Source organism: Falco rusticolus, chromosome 4 (genome assembly GCF_015220075.1).
Source record: "Falco rusticolus isolate bFalRus1 chromosome 4, bFalRus1.pri, whole genome shotgun sequence".
NCBI lineage: Eukaryota > Metazoa > Chordata > Aves > Falconiformes > Falconidae > Falco > Falco rusticolus.
The window spans coordinates 103,463,192-103,477,724 of record NC_051190.1 but is presented as its reverse complement, the minus strand read 5'-3'; the positions used below and the strand labels follow the sequence as shown (position 1 = coordinate 103,477,724).

At 35.3% G+C, this 14,533-nt stretch overlaps 1 protein-coding gene across 6 annotated transcripts in view; it reads right to left on the bottom strand.

Moving 5' to 3' along the window:
- Window positions 1-14,533, bottom strand: part of NEK10 (NIMA related kinase 10) — a 115,859-nt gene that overhangs the window by 27,847 nt on the left and 73,479 nt on the right. For 5 of the 6 annotated variants that reach the window (XR_005103609.1, XM_037383054.1, XM_037383055.1 and 2 more), the window contains 2 exons: window positions 8,993-9,176; window positions 8,818-8,904 (listed from right to left, as the gene is read on the bottom strand). Coding sequence is in view for 5 of the 6 variants with exons in the window: in XM_037383054.1 (XP_037238951.1) it covers window positions 8,818-8,904; window positions 8,993-9,176 (271 nt within the window). In the remaining variant the exon portion in view is untranslated. Of the gene's footprint in view, window positions 1-1,340; window positions 1,390-8,817; window positions 8,905-8,992; window positions 9,177-14,533 lie in introns of all 6 variants that reach the window. The other variant, XM_037383056.1, reaches the window with a different exon arrangement.

Here is a 14,533-nt window from a genome sequence, read left to right as displayed (position 1 = left end):
TGGATGTTATTTCTGAGAATGATCAAAACCTGACTGAATGGATAGGACTTCAGGTACAGGCAAATTATGACATTCCTTTTAGTTATGTAGTACTCAACTGTATAGCCACATGGCCATGAAAAGATCTTACAGAGATGAGCAAAGATTTAGCATAGACAGAAGGAAATACATCTGGTGTATACAGCTAAATTCATGAATTGAAGCATGATTTTGCAGGTAGATGAGTAAGTAGACATTTGCACATGCAAAGACAAGATGCGGAAGAAAAGACAAGAGAATCAGTTATAAAACCGTGTGTAACATTCACAGTGAATCAAATAGATAAACTAGTATCCTCAACGATCTTTAAGAATAGTTTCAAAAGATAGGGAGAGAATTAGAAAAGCATAGAGTCAGAAGAGTCAGAAAAGCATCATTTGAAGAAGGCAAATATATCACCAATGGTAAATAGCAGATCAAGAAAATAAAGGAACTGTAACTTGGAAGAGGTCATTAAACAGCTTAGTTAAGAGTTGTTACAGCAATATTCCTTAAGTGAAAGTTGGATCAAACAGGGTCTGTAGAGAAACAAGGGACAGGAATCAATGCCATTATTATAAATACTTACCTAGTTAACTTAAAGGTAAGAGGATAAAATTGTTCAGGAGGCAGATAAAGCCAAGCGTGATTTTGAGGTTTTTGTCAGATGTGAAAGAAAAGCCGAAATGAAGAAACATAGAACAGAGTCTATGAATAAGAGTGGTGCCAAGGAGATCAGAAAAAATAATGGTTGGTCAAGAATGTGTTTAATGTATTTCTGAATAAATAACAAAAGAAAAAGCGAAGACCTTTAGAAGGAAAATGAGGATGGCCATGCCATATTCTGTTTCGGCTTGTTCCCTTTTTGAAAGAAATGAGGACTCCAGAATTCCAAAAATCTGTATCTACATTTATACAGAAGGTCTAGAAGAGTTCAAAGGGACAAGATATTACTCTACACCATCAAATGCACAAACACTTTTTTCTATGGAAAAAACAGCTGCTTAAACATGCAAACCAGAATTTGGCTAACCAACTAATGTCACTTTAAGCTAATGTAGCAAAAGTCCACTTTTAAAACTACCAGTTTAATGACAGCCCTTAAATTACTTACATAAAGCTTCTGCATGCAAACACCCTTTAACGATACCCTCAAGCAGACTGAGTGTCACAGGCAGAGATAAAATGAAGTTGCAATGATAAGTAAAGAAATGGTTCATGAGGGCAATCGTGCAACTGTTGCACTGTGAAATGACCAACTGGAATTGATCATAACAATGATCAATTATGTAATCTATATTAAAATCATAAACCATACCTACCTATTACAAGGTTGTCTTTCAGAAGGACTAAAACTTTGTTTAATTTTACCTGAAACAAATGTATAATTATTCTCTCTGCATTAAAAGAACTATATACATACTTGTTAATATTTTCTATTTTCCAGACATGATGTCAAAATAACTTTTAAAAAGCAGTGTTAAACATACTCCTAACCTCCATTTGACTATGGACTTGCTGTTTGATGTATCAAAGATTTGCTTGTGTCAGAACTAAAATCTCAGCCCTGCATAGTATTTTAATAAATACTTTCAGAATTTCACAGAAAATAAAAACGCATGCTGACTAGATGTCCACAGAGGATGTATCTGGATTTGTATTAAATTACTACAGTTAACTGCTACCACTGTGGCCACAACATTGTGTCTAGTCTGGATAAAAAACTAGAATATTTACCCATTTTCTCAGAGGTCCTTTGATGGGTTGTCTAAACCTTGTTCTAACAGAGTTTTATTGCTGCTATTCTATTAGATAACTATTCAAACTACTGTACATGTAATACCTTACTCCTTAAATAATCCCACTGATTTTGAGACCTTGAGTATGACCAGTTATTGGTCAAACATCCAATTAGCACTAAAACTGAACCCAAACATTTATGCCATTTATTGCATAGTGCCAAAAAACATGAAGAGAGAGGGGTAATGCTTGATGATATTGATTAATGCACTTGGAAAGCATTGTCTTAAAGCAAGTATTTGTCATAAGCACCTGCCTTAAAACATTCCTGTAAATCATTCCCTGATGATAATTTTGACATGAGACCACTCTCTCCTACAAATGGTATTTCATTTTGAATGGGGAATAAGCGTATTTTTAAATCAAAAGATATTTCAGCTAACTGAAGGTCTGATTGGAAAGATTAGGAAATTCTACAACAATTTTCCTGTACAATTAATGCATTTTAATATAACACCCTGCCTTTGTCTACAGGAGATGGGTTTTCCACACCAGTAACATCACAAGCATTACCATAAAACAAGAGCAGTGGAGTGTAATCGCTCAAACAGTAATTAAGAAAAAAATAAAATATTTTATGCCAAACTTACATTAGTTTTCCCATTGTTGGTCCTGTTACAGCAGTTATATTAGTTCTAGAGCAACAGTAGGGGGCTTTCAGAGAGCAAACATATTTCTGAGAGTCTTAAATATTTTGTATTCAAACATATTTTCTGTCACGCTCTGAAATACAGCACCTCTGTTTTTCCTGCTTCTTTGAGACCCTCTAAATTAAAAAAAAATCCTGAAGGAGGCTTACATCTGTCACACAGAATTCACTTTAAAACCTAAAGAAATGATACATCCTTTGGACAAATCTGTCTCCCTAAACAGAAGGCACACAGACTGAGAAAGAATTAAAGAAAAGGAAACAGGTTTTTATTCCTTGCTAATGCTTTGCTTAAGGAAACAGGTATTAAAACTCTGCAGTAGTTAGGCCAAAAGAATGTTTGGTAGGAGCTGTTGACTTCTGTAATAGCAAATAAACTAGGCTCTTATAGAAGCAAAGATACACTAAGACAGGAAAACAGATAGGAAAATGCAGCGTCCGCTGCCTAGAAAGTAAAGGCGGCCTTTGGAATTGAAAAAAATATGATTGTTCCTATTCAAGGAACAGGTATTTTACCTGCATGATTGTTCCTATTCAAGGAACTGGTATTTTACCTGCAGCCACAATAATACAAATATAAAAGCAGGAGCTCTGACTGAACCTGAATCATGTTGCTTGGGGTAAGGACAACCTCATACACTCCATTATAACAAAGACTATAATATATTATGGGAATATATTCGAGAAAATCTGTAACAGAAACTACTCGGCTAGAAAGCTAAGTTTGAAGACAGCTGTTTGCTAGAATTTTAAAAACAGCACCCCTTCCAAAGTATTTATATACAAAATTGGATTTGAAATCCTATACATTTTGGCTGTTTCAAATAAACAGTCTCTTTATCAGTAAAGAGCTCATATTCAAATTTGCTTTATCAGTTTGATGACTCACCATATTTGACTTGCTAATCTGACAGCTTATAAGTGTATTTACAAGTGCATGATATTTCACACCAGAGTCTGTCTCACCACTCACTGTATATGGCAGAAATGCAGTATTTTCTAATCCATATGCTAAATTTAGGAAAATACTTATTAATGCTAAAAAAAAAAACCCTAACCAGAAATCATGATGCAGAAAAATCACTAAACAATGGCCAACACCTTCAGCCCCATTTTTATTGCTTATTATGTTAGAGACTCACTGAGCAGCTACAACTGAGAGGAGTCTCTTTATGTTACACACTATGAAAACATATTGGAATAATTTCTTCAATAACTAAGCAAAAGGAGACTCAGACCATCTAAAAATCATCGTAACAAACATGTTCACATGTGTATACACACACTCATTGAATATTAATTACTTCAGTGATAATCCTTAGTCCTTTGTGTAAGAGTTATGGTAATCATACAAAGCCAAGCAGGGAGTAAGAAACAACACAGATGTGTAGGAAAGAGTTAACTAACCTAAGTCATGATGTGCATAGTGCATTCTGATGTCCAGCCCAAGGTGTTAGCTCAACCATATTTCCTGTGTTAACTCAACCATATTTCCTTTAATCATGGTTACTCCTTTGACATGGATGGGAAGAGCAAGGCAACATGTTTTGTTCAAATGCCTTGCAAGAGGCAATTTCTCAGTTCAAGATTATCTCAAGCAAAATGAAATATAAATCCTCTATCTCATTCCTGGTTTGTGCCCACCCTTATTGGAATGCAGAAGACACACAAAATCCAAAGCTTTTGATTCTTATCAGCCTCCCTATTCCGAATAGTTCTATGAAGATTCCTTGAGGACATTAAATTTTGTAAAAAAATTTATATCAAATGAGGCATCAAGAATTTTTCTGATTGCTACTTTGGTCTTAAATAGTTGATGTAATTAAAAGCAATTTCTAAGGCTTTAACTTCATAACATGCATTGACATCAGTGCAAATCATACAAATACATTCTAATATGCAGTTTACTGTTTTTCTCTTGCAGGTACCTAACCACATAATTACAAGAAGAGCACTCATAACATGATACAAGATCAAAAAAAACTGGGAGGACAGTAACTTTTTCTTTGGATTTCACTTTCACTTCACTGATATCTAAAAAAACCCCTCTGAAAATCCTTTCAAGTTTGATCAGACTGATAGGAAAATTGAATTAAGATTTGATATTAGCACAAAACTTCAATACATCTCCTTGAATGAAATGGAAGCAATGGAAGTGGTTTTTTGAATGATTGCTTAATGATCTTTTCAGGAGAAAGGTCAAATTGCCTTTATTCATACAAAATATTCTTAGGAAGCTGCCCTTTAAATCACTGTACACTGAAACGGATGTTCTCAACCATGTTAATTAGCTGTTTTGCAGAGCAAAGAGAATTAAATTTTTTGCTCATTAGCAGTGACCACACGTACAGCAACAGAAGTTGCCATAATCATACTTAAAGCTTAACTCAAGCATCACACAGGAAAACTAGGTCTTGGCAGAACTTGTTCTAGCCGATGTCTTCAACAAAGTCCCATGAACCTGAGGTCTCAAGAGAAATCTGAACCTTAGACAAAGTCAAATGGGAAAAACAAGCCTACAAAACACTGTAAGATCTCAAAAATTCTTCAGAGACAGCCAATTGTGCAAATTAGTTTTCTTGATGCAATAATCGTTGTCAACAAAATTCCCAAGTTTTCCTCTCACAATTTAAAGAATCATATATAGCAGATGTGAGATGATCTTACCCCGAAGAACTTCCAAGCTATCTAAATGTCTTATGTAAAGAAAAAATATCTTCTCAAATCCTCACATCTTCCAAAAAATACAAGTGGTCTAAATTTAAAAAAAGAAAAAAAGAAAAAAAAAAAAGGCAGTTCTATGACCACAAAACTTGCAAGATACAAGGTAGCTGCTGCCTTCAATTAAGCCCAAATTTTGAAAGACATTACTAGCTACAGACAGCAAGTGGCATTTAAGTAATCGATATTTATTTCCTGCTGTGTTTGCTGTTATTCTTAGAAACAGTTAAATTTGAATCTAAGTGATGACCTAAACCCAGAGACCAATCATTTGCTACATACAACGTGCAGAGTTCCTACTTTGAGAGTATCCTAGTTCTTGAAATCCTGTTATTCAGCTGGATACTTTTGACTGCTTTGAGCATTACCTGCACAAGGCTCAAGTCCTGCCAACTGTGTAAACAAGTTATTTTTCTAAAAGTTCAAAGAAGGATACAGGAGACCCTTCCAGAGCTACATCACTAGAATATTCTTCTGGCAGATCTGTGGTCTCTTCATTACATGATAACTCTGCATACTATTGCATTGTAGAACTTTTGGCAAGGAAAGGAGTCCTGAATCAAAGCATCTTTGCTTCTTGGTCACAAGTTAGGTAAGTTCAGAGTTTCTTCCAAATACTGGAAACATATATTAAATTATGAGGTAACAGAAAAACTCCTAAGTAAGATACAGCACAACAACAGGACTGTGCATTGAGCCTTCTGAGTCTCATGGAAAGCTAGTAGCTGAGCAATCCTAAAAGGGACCTATTACATGCTTTTTATTGTGAGGAAGGTCAGAAGGCAAGTACATAAAACCCTAGGGACCAGGGTTTTCTAATAGCACCCTCTACATAGAACTCGTCTTTCAATGTGGTTAGGACATTGTCCTGATTACAGTGTAAACAAACATGATTAAAGGAAACAAAAAAAATATTGTCCAAAAACTGTTCCCAGTCACAGAGTAAACTTTTAAACTCCCTCTCACCCAACTGAAATACTAGCTCTACTAGACTACTATGCATTACGAGATACCACATATTTTCCTGCTATTTGGTATTACCAGCAGAAATCAGGTACAGTAAATCAAAACCAAGTAAAAATCCCTTAAATATGACTAAGCTAAGGTAAAGTTGGGAAGTTCCTTAATTTTAAAATAAGAAAAAATGCAACTAAAATGCTGTTATCATCCCATCACTCTTCATTGCTTTTTGACTCAATAAGTCCCTATGCTCTGTCAATCTTTGTAACTTCCAATTATAAGGACTTCAGGGGAAAAAAATACATCTCTCACTACTGCCTCTACGCTTCTGAAATGTGCAGAATCTTGCTCCTGTAGGATTAATCATTTTAAGTACCATGAACTATCCCAGAATCTACATACCCTCCATTTGGCAATCTTAGGAGTTGTTAAAGGAGCTGGTCCTGTAAAACTACATTGTCTAAACTAAAAACAATAATCCTTTCTTAAAGCATAATTGAAAAGCACAGGTTATGCAAAGTTATTAAAAATATTTTGACAATTGGTGGACTATAAAAAAGCTAACCACTATTACACTGTCTCTCACACACATACCAGCTTCTGTGCCACTGAACAACTCCGCATATCACACCTTTTTACAAAATACCACCACAGTTTTAAATTAGGGCAACATTTTTCTACATTTGCAGATCATGTTTTCTCTGAAAGTGATGTGATGGCAGCACGATAAGACAAACCCTTTCAAGACCCTGATCAATATACCTGTAACTGAAACATTTTCAGGTTAGTGGTTTCCAAGTTAGGTAGATGAAAGTTGGCCACATTTTCCCCTGTAATGCTGACATGCCTGTCAAAACCATGGCTAATAATTCAAATGCTGTTAGCCACTTAATAGCAAGGAAATATGCTTGGAACATAACCCAACCAATACCCAAGTATGCTGAATGTAATAATTTTTTTTAAAGCTGTATTTTCTTTTTTCCTGAAAACATGAAAAATTTGCCAGCATTAATTACAACTTATCTACAATGCTAACTTCAATATTAAGTAGAAACTACAGGTGATCTGAAAACATACGACTGCAGAATTATTTTTCTGAAAAAGCAGTCCTGAAGTATCTATATAACAATTAAATATTCTGGGAGGAAAATGGACAATGACTTCTAGAAATGCTGATTCAAGTCACTGGAATTAATAGGAACTGACTGATTCTTTCCACCCAAAGTAAGTCAATGAAACCAATTTAAATATTATAAAAAGTTGATGTTTTGTTAATGTCCAAATCTTAACAAAATAAAATTAACAAGAAGATCTTTATCCATAATGCTTTGGGTGTGGAAAATTATAAACTACACAAAGATTTCAAATGTCTGTGTACAATGCTGAACTAGCCAACAAACAATTACACTTCTGGGAGACACACAACGTGTTATTCTTCAGTATAAACAACAAAATAGAATATTGTCTCCACAGGCTGCTTTTCCTCAAGGGTTTCCTTCCATGCAGCCCCCTCCCACAGTCAGATTAGACTTCCCTGTACCCTGTAACCTCCTCTTTACTCCCTTAGCATAGGGAAGTAACACAGAAAAAGAGTTTTTCTGTAATTATTATTTTTTAAAAAAAACTTTGATAATAAACTCAGAGCTGGCTAGCCACTGGTCCTCCAGCCTTTAGAATGGCAGACTATCTGGTTACCATTACCAAATCATATTAATGGATTTAAAGTAGAATTATCAGATCATTTATTAACGGTTAGATGTTTCAGTTAAAAGCAGTTACATTTCTTCAATACCTGGGCCAAAATTTGAAGGAAATCCGGCTAGCAAATAGGACTACAAACATAAAGTAGTATAATTCCACATTTTTTGAAGGCTGGGACCTTGCAACAATAACATTTGTTAATCTTCAAACAACTACTATCAATCTTTTTCTTCTAGTATAAAATGCTCTTTGATTTTCCCTGACCAGAACTCCATCCTATTTAATAGGTAGATCATGGTAGCTCATAATTTAGCAAGTAGCTCACAGCGGTTACATGTCTTTTTTTTTTTTCCTCTTTTTTTCAGATTTAGAATATAATCCAAAAACTATTACTTAAGATAACACCCAACACAGCTAGTGCTTTCCTATCTGATTACCATAAATAACTACAGGCAGAAATAACAGTTTTGTCACACAACCCCTTCCTAATTCAAGTCTAGTCATTAAGCATTCCTTCAATTCCATTCAGTCAAATCATGCAGACAGCTAAAGCTTACCTCTTTCAACATTCTTTTTTACACCCTCCAACAGGGCACTCCATTTCTTCATATGCATAGCATTATTATTACTGAGACAAAAGTTTTCATACTCTCTTCCATTTGTTTCTTACCAACACTACTTATCTTATGCTTCAAATATAGAAAAAGCCTTTGTCAAGTTGCCCAATAATATTCCAGTTTTCGTAGCCATTACTGCAAATATGGAGACAAGCTACACAAAGACTACGTGATGCAAAATGTATTATACTGGAATCAGCTGCCACAGGCACAATTATTTTATTTTTCTTTACTTAGGAACCACAACAGACAGTGAACTTGCAATAAACCATGAAATAGCGCAGTATTTTGGAATAGACAACTATTTTTCTGTTAGAAAGTAGCGCACACCTCATCCTTAAGGAATCTTACCAATAGCAGACTCTTTCAAGTGACTTGAACTGGAGCTGCTGGAGTTGTCCAGTATGTCCAGCTCATCATCAAATTCAGAGAACATATCTGCACATAAAAATGAAAGCAAAGTAGCTTTTTACCTACCTCTGACCAGCATAATAATACTCCTGATGCTTCTTTTTCTAATGACTACCTTTCTCAGAGTTGTGTAAAGTGCCATGATCCTCTATAAGGATTTCTTCATATTTTTTTTCCTCATCTCTTCCACATGCAGATTGACAGCTTCCAGATAGAAGGCCAGTATTTTCTGAAAACTCCCTTTTGCAGCTGGCTGCTTCACTGCTGCTGCTATGAAGACTCAATTTCTTGTAATTTTTCTGACAACAAAGAACAAAAAGGTGTTGACTGTCCTTATCCAGCACTCATCAGAAAATCTGCAAACGAAAAAGTGTCACTTGTGTATAGACACACATAAAAATAGTCCAGAACTATGTGAAACCTGGTTCAGTCACTGTTTCTAAATCTAGAGCAAAACTTTTAAAAATCTAATCAAATTATTTCTAGCCTTTACATAAAAGGCATCTTTGTTCTTGATGAAGGTCTTTTCACAACAAGCACCAAAAGTGAAAAAACTAAAACAAATACTAGTTCAGAAAGAAACACTGAACAACACAAAAAAACAAAAGACTGGACAAAGATAGCGGGTTCTCAGATACAAGCAATGGGAGATTTACTCTCTTCCAGCTTAGATAATACACAGCAGACCAGTTCTGGACAACGCAAAACCTGCACAATAGTCAAGATGGTAGCAAAATATGAAGTGAACTTGGTATGGTGTGATGCCAGAGAGACTCCCCAAGGCTGAACAGACCAAATGCTGAATGGCATTAACAAAGAAAATCAAAACATGGAATATAAATCATTTGCCTGTACCATTTCAGTACTGAATCTTGTCTGTAGCATGGGGTTCTTTAATGAGTATAAAATTCTGCCTTTGCTGCTGTCAATGTTTATAGCTTTTCTGGAAAGAACAGAGATCCCTGATCCCTGTTGTTGATTCTATTTTAATGCAACATATTTTGAAGGCAGACTAGGGTTTTGATCTCATTATATATTGTTCCAAGTCTTCTCATATTATTTCTGTTGTGAGTGAATGATTTCATGCTTATTTTCACTCTATCTTGTCGGAGCAAAGTGCAATAAAGGAGAACAGGAGATATATAAATACATCCAATTTAACAAATCAGTGTCTTTAATGTTAAAGTAGTATCAGGAGATAATACATTCTTCACTACTTATATTCTTACCAAGTGTGTCCAAGACAATTTGGCCTGTATCTAAGACTGTTCTTCCAATTTTTTTCCCATGAAGTATTTTGATCTTATTGGGACACAGCAGAATGGGTGCACTAGAAACCTTTCCTCCTTCAGAAACCTAGCTGCACCCTGAGCACTGACTATACCACTGCCCGTGCAATGGTCTGCTTCAATCACCTCCCCATCTTTTGTTCCATTTCCAAAACTCTAACTTAACTTGTACAAGATGGTTTTTCAAGCTTTTCTCTTTAGATTTGGCTGGGAAAAGATCATTTTATACTTAAGTATTGGACTGAGCTTATGCCCAAGATGCCACGATAGCAGTGACTTCAGTGTAGCACAGCACGGCAACCACTAGCAATGACTCTCAAGCTCACTTACAGAGAGCAGCCTAGTCATGGCATATATATGCATGCTCACTGTGCCCTTGAAAAGAACCAATTCACCTGTTCCACATAAAAGAAAACAAAGTAAAGAGACAGAAGGGTCAAACCGCATGGAGATTTCAAACTTAAATCTCCTTTCGACATCGCCAGTACTGAGCCTTACACTCAAATGACCAATTGTTAACAATAACTTGTAAATCAGGTGGAGCTAAGGGGGAAGAAGATCAGAAAGTCACGCTGTTAGCAATTGGTGTCAGATCTAACTGCCACATCAAAAAAGGAAACCTGTTTGAAATGCATGAACTGAATTCTGTAGCTCTCATGACAAAAATAGTCATCAGACCTGCTACAGAAACTGTTCAGAGATCAGTGAAACATATCCTAAAGCCTTAAAGCAGTTCTATAAATTGTAAAGCTATAACCTGTCTATAAAATAAAATCTGGTTCATTTACATAATACCTGAACATACAGAACTACAGTATTTCATCACTGATCTGAGAGTAACAAATAAATTTCCTGTGATATATTTTGCCCTACCTAGACAACAGCTAATGATTTTCAAAAGTGAGATAATATACTGTTGTTTCTTTTTTGAGTAGGCCACCTGACTAATTTAGGAGGACAAAAGTATCCCAACTGGAGGAGCCTGGCATGTGAGTTCAATGCTACTTCTGCTCAGCATTGGAGTGGGACAGTAAGGACCTACATAAAGATATAAGGAGATAAAGAACATAATTTTGTGAGAAAAGCATGGAGAAAGTTTTCTCCAACACCTTGAAACAACCATTTCTATGCCTCAGAGTCTTGGAGAGACTTCGTTCAGATAAGCAGAAAGACAGATACTTAGCTTTTTAAGAAACCTGTGAAACAAGGGGATATTCAAAACATCACAAACACTCAAACATGAGTTAGGTTGATACACATTCATTTGAACTGTGCTCATACGTACACACTTGATTTTCGAGTCCAGTATTTTACAAATCTTTCTGGAGGCTTCATCAGTTGATCCATTATATTATTACATTTTCGTAATAAAATACTGCCTCAGTTTCCCCATGATCAGATTGTTTGCCACCTTCGTCGACAGAAAATCTGCCTTTAGTATAAACAAACACATTTCAAAAAGAAATCTAAGGGGAAAAGAGTTCCTGTGCAAAATATATTCAAATCCTGAACCAATTAAATTTTCTTCCAGGATTCATCTTCTTCTGTGACTGAGCAAAAGCGTCTCTAGAAACACTTGAAATCTGTGTCCCAGCCATAAAGAAAAACCTTTGTCTACAAGCTGAGACACTTCATCCACATCTGTATACTTGCACTATTCTCTCTCTTCACTGGTCAGCACTACCACTATAAAATCAGATACACTTCATTTTTGGAGAAGTGAAATTTAAACTTGTCTTTTTGAGCTCAAACAGGAATCTAATCTTTTATAAACAGGAATTAACACTGTCAAAATTAAAAAAAAAAAAAAAAAAAAGATTTAGCTACTCTTAAAAATAATATTGCTCTTTTGTTTAGCTCCATTTTGCCATATTGCTATCCTGAAGAATCAGCTTTTCTGCCTTCAAGAAATATAGAGCTCCTTAGTGGCATTTGCAAACAGTGTTTAATCTTCTTTATTAGAGACAAGTAATTACAGAATTATACTAGTCAATTTAATTTTTATTTCAGAAAAAAAATAGAACTACTTCCACTATAAAATTATTTGTAAAAACTACAAGATAGCAATAAAATGAGTAACAGGTAACATGAAATTGTCAGGAAGAAAAAAAATACTAAACCAACATATTTATTTCTGTAACAAAGTAACAGCTTTTGTGCATTAGGAACAAGAAGGAACTGTCATTTATAATTGTTTTAGTAAGGCTTTTGACAATGTTTCTTATGATATCTTACAAGAAAGCTAGGGAAGTGTAACCTAGACAAAAATCACAATCAGTTGGCTGTATAATTGACCATAAAACTTGTTCTCAACTTGGTAACTACTTCGAGTGCTTTTTAAATTGAGACTGGGTAACAAGCATAGTTTTTCAGAATGGCTTCTCACCTTGCTCCAAAGTCATTCAATGTTTTCACTGAATTATAATGATAATCTGCATAATGGGATAGATAGAATGCCTATTAAATGTGCCTAGAGTGTGATACATTCACATCATCTATCATATTACAGCATATACATCATACACAGAGTTGTGTCAATGCAAGTGACGATAGGTGTCAAAGAAAGTTTTGAGAAACTGGAGAAACTTAAAGAACTGATGAAGTTTAAATATGGAGAATGCAAAGTTCTACGAGCAGAGAAAAACAACTGTACAAATGCACAGACTGGGGAAGGACTGGTCAGACGGCAGCTCTGCAGGAAAAGATATGCGGGTTTTGGTGGCTTAGAAACAGAATATGACTCAATGATACCATGTTGTTAGGAAAAGGTAAACATCATAGTAGGATGTATACAGAAGGCAATCATCCCTAAGAGCACCGTAGCCTTTCTACTTGGTACCAATATGGTTCTCGGCTGGAGTAAATGAGTCCAGTTTTGAACACTATCCTTAAAAACGTAGAGAGGCAGGCAAGGGGAGAAATAAGAAAAATTAGAGGTCTACAAAACATGACTTACAATGTAAGACTGCTGAAATTTGATCATTCAGCCCAAAGGAAAAAATAATACAAAGGGGAGATACAATATATAAGATAAAAGAAATAACTCCTACCTATTTCAGCTGTGGGGAGGACAAAAAGTAAGCAGCACAAGCTGTAGCAAGTAAAATTCAGGTTAAATGTTAAGACCACCTAACAGTAATTAAGTGTCCAACTATTGCATCGATCTGGGATCGTGCAGAGAAATATAAGTGTTCATACGCTATGTACCAGGTTTGCATGTGCTCAGTAAATGCAGCATTCTGGAGATATTTTGGACTTAGTGCTCTCAGAGCACTTATATGACATCTAAGAGTGGGTCTGAAAATTTCAAGTGTCATTTACATCCCGTATGTGCACATGCATTTGTTCATCTAATATCTCCTGGAAACAAGACATATATAACACATCTACTCTGTCAGGCATACAAAGCATGACCAACATCTTCTGAAAGCATCAGACTAACTGCAGATACAGTATATAGCATCATGTATACGTGCTATGGGTATGCTCAGGATTTCCAATTATCTTCTGACAGTGCTTCAGGCATCCTCATGGTTTTCCAGATGTTATCTTCAGATGGAAAAAAACCAAGACTCATGCATACATGCAATTCTGACTGTAAAGACAGTTTTTGCATTTCTGCTGGTTCCAAACTGTTCCCTAATTTGGCATAGTTTGCCTGGGGAGAGACTTTCTATCACTTGACATTTTTATGACTGACTGGTCAAACACAAGGAGTGTCAGGAGTGACAGGTAGCTCTAAGGCTTGGAGGTGGACAAGATAATCTCTGACAACTCTTCCTGCCTTATATTCTCTAATTCTATTGAAGTACTATGATGTGCTAACAAATTGAAGCTGAATTCAATACATTATGGATTTGTCATTAATAGTTTGATCACCCATTTTCACAGGTATTAACTTGGCTGTGACTATTTCCTAATTCAGCAACTCTCAAAAATATTTTACCTGCAAAAGTTTTTGCATATTCTTTTATTCTCCAAGCATAAATAGTATCAATCTAAAAAGGTTAGTTCCTTCTTATCACACTAACATTTCTAACCCCTAAACTGTAATTCCAGTACCTGCTATATAAACACTGAAACAGAATGGCGTCAGAAGAAAATGAATGGAGTGAAGGGCAGAAGAAAGAAATTTGTGGAATGCTCAGCTTTCATGACATTCTGAGTCCTCACTCTTTTCCAAAGCAATGGGAATGGATTACAGCACTGTACAGACAGGCACTATCACCCAATTTTCAATAACATTTTTTAAAACTTTTTTAATAATAATTTTAATAAAAATAGGAATTTAATATTCTAACCTAATGTAAATTGCAATATTAATAACCTGTTGCATTCTAAGTGTTTTAGAACCAAACATACTCTTT